General features: G+C 34.5%; 3 protein-coding genes across 3 annotated transcripts; 1 reads left to right on the forward strand and 2 right to left on the reverse strand.

Annotated features, from left to right (window-relative positions):
• The first annotated feature begins 1,591 nt into the window (after positions 1-1,591).
• Positions 1,592-4,225, forward strand: LOC101261314 (uncharacterized). Its single transcript, XM_004236277.5, has 2 exons — positions 1,592-2,741; positions 3,321-4,225. Exons 1-2 carry the CDS (start codon positions 1,954-1,956, stop codon positions 3,946-3,948), a joined length of 1,416 nt encoding a protein of 471 aa, XP_004236325.2. The 5' UTR covers positions 1,592-1,953; the 3' UTR covers positions 3,949-4,225.
• A 105-nt stretch (positions 4,226-4,330) lies between these two features.
• Positions 4,331-8,676, reverse strand: LOC101261011 (uncharacterized). Its single transcript, XM_004236276.3, has 10 exons — positions 8,454-8,676; positions 8,023-8,045; positions 7,591-7,672; positions 7,289-7,498; positions 5,722-5,844; positions 5,569-5,626; positions 5,411-5,484; positions 5,085-5,173; positions 4,914-5,011; positions 4,331-4,747 (listed from the first exon to the last, which is right to left on the reverse strand). Exons 1-9 carry the CDS (start codon positions 8,571-8,573, stop codon positions 4,942-4,944), a joined length of 849 nt encoding a protein of 282 aa, XP_004236324.3. The 5' UTR covers positions 8,574-8,676; the 3' UTR covers positions 4,331-4,747; positions 4,914-4,941.
• A 695-nt stretch (positions 8,677-9,371) lies between these two features.
• Positions 9,372-16,932, reverse strand: LOC101260712 (tubulin gamma-1 chain). Its single transcript, XM_004236275.5, has 11 exons — positions 16,545-16,932; positions 15,177-15,377; positions 14,561-14,672; positions 14,050-14,450; positions 12,940-12,993; positions 12,762-12,866; positions 12,200-12,274; positions 12,074-12,118; positions 11,375-11,503; positions 9,905-10,009; positions 9,372-9,809 (listed from the first exon to the last, which is right to left on the reverse strand). Exons 1-11 carry the CDS (start codon positions 16,671-16,673, stop codon positions 9,741-9,743), a joined length of 1,425 nt encoding a protein of 474 aa, XP_004236323.2. The 5' UTR covers positions 16,674-16,932; the 3' UTR covers positions 9,372-9,740.
• Between the last annotated feature and the right edge of the window lie 1,040 nt (positions 16,933-17,972).

Below are 17,972 nucleotides of genomic sequence, written 5' to 3' on the forward strand. Positions count from 1 at the left end.
ACATAGCAAACATAAAATTCATATTTATATGTTATAGCAAAATTCACATAATTGTGCTCCATAGCAAACATATATATGTATAGTTCGCTATACATATACAATAGAAACGAAGTGTATAAAATGAGAAAGAGAAAGACATTTGGGCAGAGAATTGTATAAAACGAAGTATATAAAACAAATTGTATAATTATAAGTGTATAGAAAGATTATATACAATTTAATTTTGTATAAAACGAGAAAGGAGGCATGGAACATAAAATTGAATCGAATTGTGTAAAATGAGAAAGAGAGAAAGACAAAAAAAACTTGGGCAGGGAAGTACTTTTAGGGGTTGTTTGGTACAAAGATGCATAATGCAGGAATTACTAACGCATAGATTATTAATGCAAGGATTAGTAAATACAGGGTTTAGTAATGCAGGTATTAATTTTTATCAAGTGTTTGGTTCATTGTTTCCCACCTAATCTTATGTTTGGTTTAAAACTCTAAAAAAAGTTTATTTCCTATTATACCCTTGAGTTATTATGAGATTTTATATTTCATTTAACTAGTCAAGTCAAATAGTAAAATATATATTAGAAAAATATTATTAATTTTGAAATGTGATATGTCACTGTAGAGATCCTTGATAGCACAGTATATTTCTATTTTTTTGTTGGTCAAACATATCTTATACTTAACATGAATTTAAGGCTACTTAAATTGTTCAAATACACGAAACTTATTTTAAAAAAAATAGTTCAAGTGGTCAATCGACGAACTACATTTAAAAAAAAATGAAAAAAATCAACCCAATATGATAACTCAAACATGGAGAAAAAAATGTTACTTTGTGAAATCATCAAATTATATGAAACAAATCTGGAGAATTTAAATGAATATTTATAAATATTCTCATATAAATAAAAAAGAACATTAATTACAAAAAAAAAAAAAGGAAAAAAATTGAGGATAATTTAGTCATTTAGGAGTCATATCCAAGGATTGCTAATAAGACCTTGTATGAGGTATAACTAATCCATGGATTGGGTTAAATAAAGTGACCAAACAATATTTTTGTTGGACTAGATTTTAATTCCTCGACAATTTTGATTAATACCTCCTACCAAAGGGTCCTTATTGTATAATTATAAGTGTATAAGACGGAGATATATGTATTTGCATGTGTATATATAATTTTCTCTCGCTTTATATAATTGAAAATACAAGCGAGAGCGGGAGAGTGGCGAGCGAGAATATGAGGGAGAGAGGAACTGACAAACAGTTAAATGTGGAACACAAATAAATCAAACGATAGCTATTATATTTATTTTATATTATTAGTTTGTCATTATATACGATTATCCTTTTTTTTAATATAATGTTATGCTTCTTCTATCCTAACCTAATTTACGTGACACATTTGAATTTCGATTTAAACAATAATTTATTCTTTTTACTACTTTAAATTAGTTAGTATTGCAATATATTAGTACTTTCTACATAGTTTACAAATAAATAATTTTTTTTTCAAAAAAAATTGAAGAATTCTATAAGTAAGTTTTCTATCAAACCATATAAATTGAGACAGAAGGTGTAACCATATTTGTTTATAGCAATTCAAAAATATCTAGACAACAATGTGTTATAACTTATAAAGAGGTTTGACTTCTTTACTTGGTTCACCCATTAAATTTTTTATGAGCATCGAGTAAATCGCTCTAATACAATAGCTTGTAATTACATAAAAATATTTGATCATATCAGGCAAATTCTCATATAATATCTTGACCGAGAAGATGATGACTGAAAATAAATATTATGTGTACTTTGTTATGAAATATCATATATTACATCAATTCAATCACCTTTACGAATATCTACCCATCAAATATTAAAAGAGGAAAATTATGCTCATAAAGGTATCCATTAGTTTGAACTACTAAGAATTATACGTTGGGCCTTCCCAAAAAAATGTTGAGATCAACTTTCACTCCCATATTAACGGCTTTTCCCTCTAAGGCCAAAACCCCCCGCAACTACTCGAATACAATTATCGCTGCAATAACAAACCCCACACAACCTGTTCGACAAAATGCCTCAATGGAGAATATGTTGCTACAACAGCATACTCCAACCTCAGCTTACCTTCACCTTCCGTTTTGTCGAAAGCGCTGTCACTACTGCGACTTCCCCATCGTCGCATTGGGGTCATCTTCACCTTATGGTGATGACGACCCTCGAATTATTAACTACATTGATTTCCTATGCAGAGAAATTAAAGCCACTTCAATACCTTCCGACAACAAGTCACCTCTTGAAACTGTATTTTTTGGTGGAGGGACACCTTCACTTGTGCCACCAAGATTAGTATCTCTAGTCATGGAGACGTTGGACGCTAAATTTGGGGTGTGTTCTGATGCTGAAATTTCAATAGAAATGGATCCTGGTACGTTTGATGCTAAGAAATTGAAAGATTTGATGAAGTTGGGTGTAAATAGAGTGTCTTTAGGAGTTCAGGCATTCCAGGAGGAGTTGCTTAGGAGTTGTGGGAGAGCGCATGGTGTACAGGAAATTCATGAGGCCATTGACATTGTTGGATCGTGTGGTGTTGAGAATTGGAGTGTGGACCTTATATCTTCGCTTCCTCATCAGAAACCGCATATGTGGGAACAAAGCTTGAGCCTCACTATTCAAGCAAAGCCGACACATGTGTCAGTTTACGATTTACAAGTCGAGCAAGATACAAAGTTTGCATCTTTGTAAGTGATACAACCTTTTGAACCTTCACTTGCCAAAATTGAGATTTTCCTTTTCCTTTGCCAGCATGTTTTTCAAGTCTCTCTTTACAGTTACTTTTCAAATTGATTTCGGATTGAGTATAGCCCGGAGTATTAGTTTATTTCTTGTATTTTCATATTCTTAGATTGTTATTACTGCTTGTTGTTTCTTTAGCCACGATTATTGTAATATCTCGATGTTGTTTCTGTTTTCTTTTACATCTTTCTTTGAGCCGAGGGACTTAATTGGAAACAATCTTTGTACCTCCTCAAGTTAGGGATAAGGTTGCTTACACTCTACCCTCCCTACCCCTCTTGTAGAATTACACCGGGTTTGTTGTTGTTGTTGTTATTGAGGCATCTTTTATCCGCTAATTTTCAATGAAATGATATTATATGCTTTTTTATTGAGAGTTTCTCCATAACTCCAATGGCAAGAGGTATTTCAGCTGTAAAGATTAAACATCGATATTGTACAAGTAAATGGAAAAATATCCTGCACTTTTCATAGTGAGTACACTTACACATTCACTTGTTGAACTGAAATTGTTGTTTCCACAGGTATACGGCTGGGGAATTTCCTCTGCCTTCTGAAAATCAAGCTGCTGATTTTTACAGAATGGCCTCTGAAATGCTAAGAGATGCTGGTTATGAGCACTATGAGATAAGTAGCTACTGCAAAAGTGGTTATCAATGCAAGCACAATTACACATACTGGGTAAACAAACCTTTTTATGCTTTCGGACTTGGGTCAGCCAGCTATCTTAACGGACTAAGATTTTCAAGGCCGAGGAAGCTGAAAGATTACATGGGTTATGTGCAAAATTTGGAGAATGGACTAGTGAATTGTTGCCCGGACAGTAAAGTAGATGCCCAAGACGTAGCAATGGATGTCGTTATGCTGTCTTTGAGAACTGCTAAAGGGTTGGATTTGAAGTCGTTTGGCAAAGCTTTTGGCAGCTCGACTATTCTCTCCCTCTGTGAGGTCTATAAGCCTCATATTGCGAGTGGGCATGTTGTCTGCTTGGATGAGCAAAGGAGGGATATCTCCCCAGAAGAATTCAGCTCTTTGTTATCTGAAGGGAACAAGATCAATGAGGTGTTGGCATATATCAGGCTTAGTGACCCTGATGGTTTCTTATTATCTAATGAGTTAATATCCCTCGCGTTCAATGTGTTAGCTCCATAAGTTTCAACCTGGATGGCTCTGTTAGCAATGCAGGTTGTTAAAGACAAGAAGCTCCCAATACTTGGATCATCAGTTGGTTTGTATATCGACATGATAGAGCAAAGGCGAGTGTGTATATACTGCTGAACAAAACATTGGAGAGAGTGGAAGGTTTCTGTTGCAAAGCATATTTAACACAGCAGTAAATGTAACATGGTTATCTGACCCTAACTATTTAATCAAAATCCTTTATTTACGAGTCAAGATTTTTTCATAAATATCGAGTTGGTATCCAAAATGGAATTCGTCCACAGTCGTCTATTCAGTGTTTTCTATATATTATTTTGAATTGATCTCCTATGTCTTTCATGTAACACCAATTATAGGTTGGATAAGGAGCATATAAGAAACATGTTAAAAGGAATGATGCCATTGACTGCCTTGTCTTTCAATTTGCTAACAGTTTTCCGAGCTTACCACTAACCAGTCATAACAATGCTTGGTCAACACACCCCAAGAATTGAACTTCAGATTAACCAAAGAAACATACAACACAAAATTTTCATGTTCTCCCAATGTACAATTCATAAAGAGAAAAGAGATCGTGATTGTCTTCTCAAGAGAACTGTTCTCTGGGTCTGAGAATTGATACAACAGAGTAAGAATTTAGCTTCTGCTTCAACAATATCGGTTGATCCAGGCTGACAAGAGATAAATGCCCAGATGCATTGTACCATGCTGACGGAGGAGATGTATTGACTTCTGCCTCGGATCTCTGATCATCCAGCAACAGTGAATGAACTATCAACCAAGAAATGGCCTGCAAAAGAGAAGAAGATGAACAATGTCAATCCATAGCATACCTTCGTGATGCAAATGTTTCAGCTCTCAATGAAATACATTTCATAAACTGGTGTAGCATGCATTACGACAAAGGAACCATTTCTTTCCAACATGAGTTAAACAAGATAGATAAATATCCTCACCCAAAAAGAGTATCACCACTGTACACAGCTAAGAAGGTTTTGCTTTTCTTCCAACTTTTGCTATGCGCTTAAGTTCTTGAGTTCTGCTTTTCATCTCTCTGCAGATGAAGAAGTAATTATTTCAATGTAATTTTGATGGAGACTAGCTGATGCTAAGTTTTGAGCGAGTACCTTTGGTACAAATAGACAATGAGGTAAAATAGAGGGAGCAGCATCAAAGTCAATACTGAAGCTGCCAAGTAGAATCGATTTGTATGCTTCTGCAAATATAATGTCACATGCATAAAAGTTGAAAAGATCACAAAATGTAGAGACAATATCCACTTGAACAAGTAAAGCAAGTGCCTTGCGAAATTGCCGGACAAGATTACATCTCCGTAGAGTATCGTATGAAGTTATACCCAAGATAGGTCAAAAATCCATAAATCCGTCGTACAACTTTTATTTTGATTTAACAGAAGGCACATAATTAAGTCATTTCAGTAATCAAACCATACCTTTCCTCCTCTAGAAAACGGTTTTCTACCTCCCGAGCAAGTGTGAGCATCACAGAATTGGCGTAAGAATAGTTCTGACATCAAACCAACCAAAGATCATCACAAGTGGAAGAAACTATTTAATTACTTCAGATTCTAACACTATGGAGAAAGCATACCATGAAGACGAGTTGATGATGGACTCTGATTAGCAGGAAAACATTTGTCTGCAAGACCCTGCAAAGATGGGGAAACAATGGACTTCATATCAAAGAGAAATCAAAAGAATAGGCAAACTAATCCGACATATAGGCTTAAGTTCAGAAGATAACCTCACATAAATGACGATTTCGTGCTGCTGCCGCAGGATTACACTTGGTCTTCTGGGATTTGATTTCCATCACAAGGTCACAATGCAAAGCTCCACATACATCTGCCAGGCATTTGCTTTGATCCTGAGACATGAGATCATATGCTAAGATTACTTCATGCCTTATAAAATATTATTCTAGTTCAAAAACCAAAACATGGTAAATAATAGAATACTCTTAACTTCCTGACACACTCGTCAGTGGCCCAACCTGGACCAAGCTATGAATCTTATGAAATAAAAATAACAGAAAGAATAACGTGGTCAGTTCAATTCCACTTGGTTTTCGAATACTATGATGAAATCAGTTACAGCATAATGAAAGAAGTGGCTAGTTCAAAAAGATTCTTGCTATAAACTGAAATCAAAATCATTTTCTTTGAACAAGAGTTGCAAACGTACTTGATGTATGTGCGGGACCCATCTAGAAGAGTTACCATCACACCAGAAAACTTGCTAAAATAACTACTAAGCTGAAGCTATTGACCATTGATGAACATATGTTCTCACCAGAGGGCGCTACAAGCTTTTGTTTTAAAATAACAGTCAAGGAACTTAAAATGAAAGCAGGGTGTGATCTCAACCTCCAAAAATATCTCGTCCGACAAAATATATTGGAATAGTCCACTTAACCCTCCAGGAACAATAGATAAATTTGCTCATCTCTGAATATATAATGCAACATTCAGCATAAATTTTTTACTTTAGTTTCTACCATGGATCACACGCTACCCAAACGTGTGTGACATTATATGGGGCTTTACCCCCCCCCCCCCCCCCTTCATTTTTTGAGGTGTTTATAAACCTCATTAATTTATAATTTGTAATCATCTCCATGAAACAAGACTTAGATGCTGGTAAATTATGATAAGCTACTGAGTCCAGACAGCACAGGTATGAGTAATGTTGGTGAAAGAAGAGAAGGATGCAACTCTGGATTCATCCTGAAACTAGAACTGACCCTCAAACCGAAGATGCAGAAAAATAAAAAAAGTGGGGAAATAAGCTTAGTAGTATATTAGGAAAACTAGATTTGGGTTGTCAGTACTTCCCTGAGAAAAGGAAGGACCGCAAAATGGATTCCCTAAATCCCCAAATAGATCTTTTGAGAAAGCCCCATATAGCTCTTAATAAAAACAATCGTCTGTGGACTGTTGTCACCTTATTCTTGAAAATCCATCTCCATCCCCTTAGACCTACACAATTTATAACACAGACAAGATGAGGCAACCAACCCAGCAGCTCACAGACACCCAACATCGTGTGCAATATAAAGAGCAGTCAGCCAGAGATTCCCTATCAATTTGATAATCTTATTCGTATAACTCACGACTTATTAGGGCCAATCGAACTATCACTTATTATCACGCTATGAACTATTCCAAAAGAATAACCATACTACAGAAGAGTGCATCAAGGCTGGTTTTCTCATCCAATGTTCAGAATATTTTTTTAATTTTTTGCAGAAACCATATGAAATAAATTAAAATTTGGAGTGAACAAAAACATGAACAGTATATGATGCTTACAACGTCTAGAAGATTGGAATGCCTGTTGTCAAAATGCTGATCAAGAAATTTTTCAGCCCGAAAGCTTTTTCTGCAGTATCCACAGCGCCATTCATTCACATCAAGATGAATTTTATGTTCCTCCTGATCTCTGAAAAGATCATTACTCGGATGAAGTCTACACTGCCTAGGAAGCTCATACTTCTCTTTTTCTACAAAGGGCATTAAGTACTGCACAGCACAGAAAGAGTAAAAGAGCAATTTTCAGTCCCGTATTTGCAGCAGAGCTTAAGTTGAGTCAAACGAAGTACTTTTGCAGATACCTCCTCAACAACTTTCCATGCAGCTCGGCTTCTCTCTCTGGAGCAATGAATTTCGTGAACATGTGATTTGTCTTGTGCGGGACTTCAGAGCAGCAAAGAAAATAATTCAGATAAGTGACAACTTCAAGGGAATGGCACATCTAATATGGATTGCTTTCAAACATGTTTTAGTAATACAGTTGAAATCTAGAATTTATCTCATAAAGTATCCTGCTGAAAAGGAACATAAGGCGTAGACGAAAAACATGAAGATTTAACCATGATACAACTTTTCTTCTTTATTTTCCGATAGAGAACTATGATACAACTTATTGCCTCAGAAAATATCTTCAAATGTACTTTTAAGAGGCTTCTTACATTTATTTTCAAAAGTATAATTTCCAAAAAAAGAATCAATACGAGCTACAACTATAAACCGAAATAAAACCTTACCTTGTCGCATGCTTGTCCGTACCCTATGCACAAAAAATTGAATGTGGTCAGCCAGGAAAATTACCAGCTCCAAAAAGTGATTTCCAAATGCAAACGGATTCAAAACAAGACAAATAAAATAGGTCATCACTGATGATTGCAAGTAATTCAAATCAAGCATTACTAACATTCAGCTAAAGCCAAAACCACAGCTATCGTAAGGTTAATTTAGTTCAATAATTACAACATAAAACCAGTAACAGAAATATACATAAACTCAAATTCCATAAATTCTGCATTTAAAACCTAACATGAATAAGAGTTCAAAAAAAAAAAATACATCATGAAGAGAAATTCATCCTTTTCGATCCAAGGCAGAACACTAATCATACAGAGAAATAAATTGTTCGTTGAACACGAAAAAACTGCAGCTAAAAAGTGAAAAAAAAAACCTGATCTGACTGAGAAAGAGGTGAAGTTGCGGATATGGATGAAGAGAGAAGAGTGATCCATAGAAGAGAAAGAAGAAGAGAATATGAATTCTTAGCTCGAATTTGGCGTAGAGTCTCCATTTTCCTTTCTCTCTCTATCCAAATTCGCAGAGTGAATATATGTTCTTCTTCCTCCCTTTCTTTGCTTTTGCTGAGACGAAACTTGACTCCATTTATATTTTATGAAGCACTCCATTTTTTATTCACTTTTTTTTTTCTGTTGAAATGTGATATTTGTTGCCAGCCTATTTTTTATCTCCTCCTTTTATTTTTACCTTTACTTTTTAGGAAAGAATCGACAGTAACAAATACTTATTTCATCTCTAGTTATTCGTGTGTTTTTCTATTATATTTTTAATTAAATGATTGATTACTTCAAAAAATGTAAAAAAATTTATTCACTTCTTAATTAATAGAGGTAAAATAGAAAACTCATTATGTTATAGGTGTGTTAATTCAAAAGAAAACAAATAAAAAAGAACAGAGGGAGTATACATTAGTTATTTTCATAATAAGATGTTTAAATATGAAAAATTTGCCAATTCTCTGTTTCAATTTAACATTTAAGAAGTTTTTTATTTTGGGAGGTGGGAGAGAATTTTTCCATTATTTTTAGACAAGCGTTTTCAAAAAATAGTGGATAAATGAATGAGTTCTTCATCATGAAAAAAGATTATTTTTTTTTTGTGAAAGAAAATATAAATATTAGAGACTGAAAATGTAGACAACGAAACCGTCACTCCCATTCTCCCTTTTGCGTTTAACTATCAGAAGATTTCATCTTTGAATCATTGAATGAATACGCGCATTATTCTTACGCTCCCTAATCCCTATATTCAATAAAGCAGAATTTTGAAAAAGAAAAAAAAATGACAACAGTTTATGATCTTATACGAGTGATAATTAATACATAATACTCGATAACTTTGAATGTTGGGGAAAATAACCCCATTTAATACATCAAAAGTTTAGAAGTGGAATTAAGTTTCACGTTAGGAAATTGCAATGGCTTTCGATTGTTATGCTCAAAATATATATGAAACAGTACTTCATTGCTGGAGATTTCTCTAGAACAATTTCACATCTTACCATGAATTTGCTAATGTAAACAAAACCAAATGACTCTTAACAAATAAGTTGAGTCCCAAATTGAGTTCTCATGAAGACTAATTAAATTATAGAGATAATTACAAGGAACAAAGTCTTTTTTTTTTCCTGCAGAGTTGAAACAGGGAATAGTTGGCTTGCTCATAGAGATAATTTTGGATCAATCGTTCCACTAGCGTTTCCTTCGCCTGTTAGAGCATGGTCGGGATCCTGCACAAATAGATTAGCCCATTGGTGATGCAGCACATGAAATTACTGGCAACACAGAATAGCTAGTATACTAGTACTAGTACAGTAGCACTTACCTCCATTCCCCATTTGATGTAATCTGGGGACTCGCAAGCCTTGTACTCATCAACAAGACTTTCAATCACATCTCTAGATTCGTCAAACTCAGATAGATCATTGTCCTGCCCATTATGCGTAAATATTAAAGAGGAAAAAGCTTATAGCAAACACTATAAATGAAACCAACAAAAGCTTTTACAGGAAAGTGCATGTAGATTAAAGCTATGGTTCTTGGACTCCCGCATGGGCAGATCATTCCTTGTTGAACAAGAAAAGCAAGAAGCTCAGCTGGGGGCTACAACGCCCAGACGGGACATAGGATAAACATCCATATGTGATATTGACAAACTGATGCAATCTTTTCTTCAAATTGTTGAGCCTATATAGGGATAGCTAAGGATTTTAACTCCTCACAGAAGCATAGTATTTAAAGTTCAACTTTACACCTCATGCCCACAAGTCAAAATATCACAAAGGACACTGTTCTATTCTCAAATTTTGAGTATTGTACTTCAGAAAACCTTATACTCACTCCCCTCCATCACAATTTATGTGAAGGTGTATGACTGGACACGGAATTAAAGTAAAAAATAAGAACTTTTGGAACTTCTGGTTTAGAATAAGCCATAGAAGTTTTTGTGGCTATAAAACATTTCATTAAGAGTAAAATGGGAAGCTTGAAGTTAAATTGCAGCAAAATATCGAAAGATGTCATTCTTTTTCAGACCAACTGAAAGAAAAAAGTGTCACTTTACTTTTCGAATTTAACTACTTGTTTCTCCGTAACATATACACCTCTATATTACTTGAGAAAAATTATCTAATGACAAAGTAAATCAATGCCAATAAACAAAAACATGTCAATTCAGGTTTTTCAATGACTTGTCTGTTAGTAGGCGTCATCAAATACATTTCATATATCCAAGTGTTCTCTTTTGTTCTCTAAAGACTGTACATTCTTACAATGGCAAACAATATTATTTTGTTATGTAATTGGTTAGATATAGAATATCAGCAGCAAATATTACATTGGACGTCAGTTATAGACATAGATAGTGTTGTATAGTAATAGAACAATACAACAACAACATACCCAATGTAATCCCACAAGTGGGGTTTGGGGAGGATGGTGTGTACACAGACCTTACTCCTTACTTTGGGAAGGCAAAGAGGATGTTTCCAGAAGACCCTCAGCTCAAGTAAAACAATTCAAAGCAGGTTTAGAAAGGAAATACAGAACTGAGGAAGAAAGCATGTCATAGTTTCCTATAGATGTTGACAGATTTAGCTTGAAAGAATTTCAGGTTAAGTTTTGCAGAAACCATAGAGCATGTCTATTCTGTTTTAATTATCAGTTTCTTAGCCATGCAAGCGGAAAAGCTAGACACAAAACCAAATCCAGGGGAAGAATGAGGACTGGCTTACCAATAACTAAACTATACACAGTGCTGCCTATATCAGAAAGAGAGAGTTGAAACAGAACTTACGGCAAACGTTGGGTGATTCCTATAATTGTCAAGGAAAGCTTGTCTCTTTCTCAATTTATCATACTGGGTCAAACACTTGCTGAATAAGTGGCGGATACCTGTATGGCTGGCCAGCATGAGACCACTAACCTGATACATTGGAAAAACACAGTTTTATTACACATCTTTAAGGAAACAAACAGCTTTGCAAGGTCCAAACATCATTCAGGAAAGTGATTCCAGCTGAACGTGAAGACCAGATAGTCAAACTAATCTAGCTTGCCTCAGCTGATTATCATATCAGCAACTGAAATATAGACTATATTTGCCCATTACAAGAAATGTGTTTTTCAAACATAAGTAACCAATATCTGTTATGTCTTCAACTTTAAGAAGTTATGCTATAGGTCTGTTATTAAAGCTCAAAGTATGAACTATTAAGAACCTTCGGATTCAGCAACAGCATCTAATGGATCAAGCATCAGTTTCGAAACACAGAACAAACGATTACTTCATGTTGTTAAACTTAATTTACAAGTACAATTTTACTCACTTGATTTGTTGGTAAGCTGAATTACTGGAAATCAAGCTTTGACTTTTAATTACTATACATCCTTAATCTCTAAGAAAGTCATTTAAGCAGTTCATAAGCTGTATAGCTCAGATTAACAGCCTTCAGCACAAAAGATTTAACAAGTACACGATAGAATTATATCTTACCCTATGAGCAGTTTGTACATAAGGGGACTTTCTAGACAAAGCAACCTGCAAAGGAAGGTAATGCAAAGTCAAGAAGTAGGATAAGAAAAGCTAAATCTCAAAATTTATTATGGCCAAAAGACCTGCCTGAATGCTTGCAGGGCCCCACTCAATAAAATTAACAAGCTTTCTCTCCCTTATTCTCTGCAGGCTTTCATGGACCTGATTCACAAAACATCAAATGAGTAAGAAGTAGTGAGGTTATGTGTGTGCATATGTTGTCTTGATATATGCTCCGAGCTTACAAAGTTGGGAAACGGCTAACAGATGAGCAATATAATATGATTCTAGATCCCCAAGATTCATGACTACAAAGGAATCTAGATGTATAAAATGGAAAAACAATGTCCCTTTGGGTGGTTGGGTGATAAAGCTAGGTCTTAGTTGCAACTGAAATAATCTTAGAACTCCTCAAGGGAAATAATGCAAGTTAAGGATTACATGATAACAACATAAAACCAAGTTGTTTAAGTTCCAAAAACATGACTCATGTGGTGTGCCTTTCTCAAACAGCCAGAATTAGAATCTGCTTAAAACCTTCCAGTTTGAAAGAAATTTCAAAGTTCAAACAATCAGACCTTTCTGTAGCACAAGTGAAGAAAGAAAAGGAGTTATACCATAAAATTTGTTAAACAATAATCATGAATACCTGAGTGGGATCAACTTCTCCTTGGATGATGTTTAAAATGGATATGTATTTAGCCTGACTGGCTTCCTTTGTTCGAGCATAGGAGGAAACCATGATATTCTTGGTCTGCAAAGTGAAATTGCTTGAGTATATCTGCAAAAGCTTTCAATAGGAAAATATGGAGAGAAGGTTTACAGACCTGAAGGAGCCTCCTCATCACATCAAGTACAGTTGTTTTCCTAATCACATTAGCCTGCAAAAAGAAAATTATTAGCAATATGCTTCAGTTGTCACTACTGAATGCCCCACAAACAAGCTGCATGTTACAATTTTACTAGGAAACAGAAAAGAGAAAAGAATAGACAAATAGAGAATGAGTTAGTGGAATTAAGAAAAAATAACTACCTATTGTGAGATGGCCAATTTATCATCTTCTCTTTTTATACACAAATAGAGAATGATCTAGTGGAATTAAGAAGAAATAACTACCAATTTGTGAGATGGCCAATTTATCATCTTCTCTTTTTCTTGATAACAGGTAAGATATAAGGGTATAATAGTGGGGAAAAAAGTGACTTCACAAAATCAGTTACACCAAGATAAACTGCTCTCCATTAATTAGAATTACATATTTTTAGATCTGTTTTTTTCATGGGGAACACATGAATCAGGCAACGTTTTCTTTTCCCATCCCCCAATAAGTCAAAAGCTTACTGCTTCAGTATCTTGATATCCACAAGCACACAATTTAGATGGTTCAAAAAACAAGATGTCAAAGACCATGGCAAGATATTTAAATCAGAAAAAACAATAAAACAAAGTGATATTACTCTTGATATCAGGTCCCACTATAGAAAATAAAAATAACTATGCAACAATTCATGGAGCAATATTGTCAGCTGAGAATTTGAGAAAGAAAAGAATCACATATGTCAGCTAGTACTATATGGGAATGTTCAGAATTAGTTTAGGATACAATGGACTATGAATAGTAAAGGATGCGTTCATAGTTGTGCTTTCAAACGAAGAAAGAGAATACCAAAAGATAGGATACAACCCCATAGGCTCTTATGTGGGTGGTGTGGAGAGAGGAATAGGAGAGACTTTGAAGGGGTCAATAATGATTTTGTGCATGTGAGGAGCAACCTTGTATGGCTAAGTTTTTTTTAGTGCACTTAAGTTGTATAAATAATTGTGAGACAATTGAGCTACTATGAGAGTGCAAAAGTAAAAAGATAATCAGCAATCACCATTACAGTTACATTTAGAACATTACAAAAACACTGACAGATAAGAACAGATATCTTACTTGACGTTCCACAGTGAGTGGTGTATATCCAGTCATAAGGAAATGGCATCTTGGTGTAGGTATCAAAGAAGCAAGGAGTCCAACCAAGTCATTGTTCATGTATCCTGGGTAGCGTAGTGTAGTTGTACTTGCTGACATTACAGTAGACACTAAGGAATTTGTTTGAGTAAAGGTGGGGGTCGTAATATGCAGGCGTTCTACAGCAATTCTATTGAGTGCAGTATTATCAAGTACAACTACACAGTCCGCATTCAATGTCAGGCGCTTGAGTGTCAATAGGGAATTGTAAGGTTGTACAACCACATCACTTGTCTCATTTTGGTTTGGAAAGACACTGTAGGTTTGGACAAGTTTTTTGCTGTAGCGATCATTCAGAGTCTCCAACAGATATGAGCCCATACCTGCACTAAAGACAGTGATCAGCAACATAATATAAATCCACACTGAACTCCGAGACACTCAATCTACTGAAGTTATCACAATCAGAACCAACTTAATAACAGGAGTCAACCTGAGCCAGTTCCACCAGCAATAGAATGGCATAGAACAAAACCCTCGAGACTATCACTTCCATCTGCTTCCCTGTCAATCATGTCCATTAGATCCTCCTCATATTGCTTACCCTGGTAGAAAAATGGTTTTACCAAATTATTCAGAAACTGCTAATCAAAGCTCTCGGGACAACAAAATGAAAGGTCCATGAAGCACTTCAAGATTATTTTCTGAGTCGAGTGAACATCACAGAAAGTACATACAGAATAGTATTGGAAGTGGATTGATGAAGAAGTTGATGACATCTACTGGTTTTCTTATCTCAATCAAAGTATCTCAAATCAAAACTGTAACGGCGGTCAAAGAGTGGATATATTCTTTCACAAGTCAGGATAAGTCACAGTTATTATGAGCTTGGCTCATTCGTCCAACTTGACATCCAGGCCACTAAAATAACACTGATAGTGCATGTATTGCCTGTAACATTGGTGGAGCATCTTTGGGAATATAGCAATCTTAATAAATGGTAGTCCAGAAACTAGCTGAGGACATTTATGGCATTGATTTGTTCCTAGACATGATTGATCTTTTTCTATAATACACTGATACAAAGATTTAAAAGAAAACAAATTGACCTGATGATATCCGCTTGCCCAATTATTTCCAGCACCTCCTCCATGATCTGCAATGAATACGTTCTCATGATTGTAGAGATTCCTATATTCACCATTTTGTATACCATTAATCACTCTGGGCTCCAGATCCATCAATAATGCTCGAGGTATGTAGTGTTGGTCATCCGCTTGATAGAAAAATACATCTTTTCTATCACCTCCCTGCAACGTTAAATATTCATCACTATAAAGTAATGTAGGTTATTCATGTTGTATAAAGAGTAGTCTTAAGATGAAAACACAAGCACTAAATCACACAAGCAAGTGTAAAAACAAATTAGAACTTTTTGCCTAAGTGGATGAGGACCTGTATATCAACCATTCACAAGCATGTGGCTCAATGATAGTGTTGTATACAAAATGTTGAATATAGGAATGTGATGCTTCTTTGGTATGCAATTCGAAGGGATATTTAGCTTCCTGTGAAGATTTCAAAGTCCTTAAACTTAATTGTCATAGAATAGCTTGACTAAACTGTCTCACTCACTACTACATGATCTAGCCAATAATCCTTATCTGAGTTGTCACTTGTATTTATCACCTCTTGCATTTTATGCGGAACACAAAACAGACAAACCTAAGTATCTCTGTATTTAAAATGGTAATTTAATGTTACCCCTTTTTCTCTTAGATTCGCATTTCATTTTCCACCACAGCGAGAGAGAAAAAAGAAATCAATTTCCTTCTGGAATAAATAAACTACAGAAAATTATCTCAATTTAAACCAATTGTAAAACAAAGTTGTCATAAAAAGCTTTAATTTCAAAATAAACAAAAAAAATAAAAAAGAGACGCTGAACCTACAAAACCTCTACTTAAATGCTACCTATGTTTTTTCCTTCCAAAATGTGACGAAAAAAAGGTAGGATTCAGATGAGTATATATCTTAACAGGTAAAACCATAAGAACGGCGGGAACTTGAACCGCATAACACTATTAGGGCACATTGGGTTCCAGGCAAAATGTTTTGAAATTATCTGTTCGTTTAGTTGGATAATAGAAAATGTTTTGTTCAAGGGATTTACTTCTCACGAAACAGTGAAAATGACTTTGCTCACTAACCTATGTGCGGAAATTATTATCTTTTACAAACAAATCTCTTGTTTCATATCACTTCATTCAAACCAACAGTTCTACACAATTGTCAGCACTATCTATTCATATATTGCTCCTCCTACAATTATGTGTGTGCAGATTTGTATACCAACCACATACTGAAAAAAGACAATCCAAGGTAAAGCACAACACGCAAGTCAAAACCTAATATTCGGTATATACGCTGTATACTACTTCAACTGATGCATACAATGAACATAATAAGTTATATACCTGAGTAGCAAAATCTTCAAGGATGCCTTCTTTACTGATACCGTGCTCGAGACATAGCTGTTTCCAGAACTCCATTCCAATCTGGTTCCCGCATTGTCCCACTTGCAATGTGATAATTTCTCTCGGCATTTTCCTTCTACTTTCTTACTCGTTGGTTCCTTCAGGCTTAGCAGTATCAGGAGTAAACTTCACAAGTTATGGATCTGCAAGAAGGAGAGAAAGAGCAATCGGAATTAGCTTCTACTTTGGCTTTTTGGGCGCTTTTTGTGGGGCGTAGCCAAAACGGAGGTTTCGAAAAAGAAAAGAGGGAAAAAAAGTGAGGCTTACGAAATTATGTCACTCTCTTGAGTGTGTTACAATGGTGGGGCTAATCTGCCGGCTTAATTATGAAACTTTAGTCATTTAGGACTCTTAATAATGAATCGTTTGACACGAGATACAAAGTATAATAATTTGAGCACAGAATGTATAATTATTTTATTTATTTTATTTTAAATTATTTATCCATTATTTATATCATATTAATAAAATGAGACATTTATATACATATTGAGATAACTTATTTTAATATAGTTAATCTCAGAGTATATCCATTTTATTTCAAATTTACCCTCCTTGTGGAGCCAAGTAGATTGAAGAGGTTTTATGTTGATCCTTTCATATTTTACGTATAATATGTATTGTATTTTTATGTAGTGTGTTTTAATTTTAGTAGTGATTTGTATCATAAAACATATTTAAGAGATTTAATGTTAGTATTTTTTTATTAGGTATAACTTTTACTCTATTCTATCGTACGCAGATATAATTATTTAATTATATTAATTATTTTATTAGACATAACCTAATAGCCAAATTTATAAAAAAATAAAATAAAATAAAAAATTAAAATATTTTATTTTGGATTAAGTTGGACTTCTTTAAAAATATCAAAAAGCAAATGGAACAAGCTCTAGACGGTAATAATTTACATCGTTATATTTTGTGATATTCATCACCAACATCACATTATGTTTTTTTTTTCTCTTTGAAATTTTAGGTCATTTTAATTCATTACAAAATCGACATTAATGATCATGTCGAAGAAATTTGACAAAATGACCGATCTTCTTCTTAATTAAATTTGATGATCACACATCTTACATCAAACTCTCGCTCTTCTAGTTCACAAAATTACTCGTCCAATTACTACAACATTTTATGTATCTAAGCAAAAAAGTATAAGATTATCATTAACCAATGCTCATTAATATCATGTTTTTAATTATTATTTTTTATGCCTTTATCAAACAACTAACTATAAAATATTTTTCACAAATTCAATCTGTACAATTAAATAACTTGTAATGAAGTATGCTACGGTCCTCAATGTGTGGAGAAAATACGGGGAGAAAATCACAAAATAACTTATTTATATTTATGTTAGGC

This window comes from Solanum lycopersicum, chromosome 3 (assembly GCF_036512215.1).
Source record: "Solanum lycopersicum chromosome 3, SLM_r2.1".
NCBI classification, from domain to species: Eukaryota; Viridiplantae; Streptophyta; class Magnoliopsida; order Solanales; family Solanaceae; genus Solanum; species Solanum lycopersicum.

What these genes read in the sequence shown, in the direction of transcription:
- LOC101261011 (XM_004236276.3), bottom strand. Translation starts at nt 8,573, where the DNA reads ATGGAGACTCTACGCCAAATTCGAGCTAAGAATTCATATTCTCTTCTT. An exon ending in GAAATCGTCATTTATGTGAG is followed by an intron (nt 5,627 to 5,721) that starts GTTATCTTCTGA and finishes CCATCTTTGCAG; the next exon opens with GGTCTTGCAGACAAATGTTT. An exon ending in ATTGTCTATTTGTACCAAAG is followed by an intron (nt 5,012 to 5,084) that starts GTACTCGCTCAA and finishes CTTCATCTGCAG; the next exon opens with AGAGATGAAAAGCAGAACTC.
- LOC101260712 (XM_004236275.5), bottom strand. Translation starts at nt 16,673, where the DNA reads ATGCCGAGAGAAATTATCACATTGCAAGTGGGACAATGCGGGAACCAG. An exon ending in TTGAAGATTTTGCTACTCAG is followed by an intron (nt 15,378 to 16,544) that starts GTATATAACTTA and finishes TTAACGTTGCAG; the next exon opens with GGAGGTGATAGAAAAGATGT. An exon ending in CACTCACTGTGGAACGTCAA is followed by an intron (nt 12,994 to 14,049) that starts GTAAGATATCTG and finishes TTCTTTTTGCAG; the next exon opens with GCTAATGTGATTAGGAAAAC.
- LOC101261314 (XM_004236277.5), top strand. Translation starts at nt 1,954, where the DNA reads ATGTTGAGATCAACTTTCACTCCCATATTAACGGCTTTTCCCTCTAAG. An exon ending in GATACAAAGTTTGCATCTTT is followed by an intron (nt 2,742 to 3,320) that starts GTAAGTGATACA and finishes TTGTTTCCACAG; the next exon opens with GTATACGGCTGGGGAATTTC.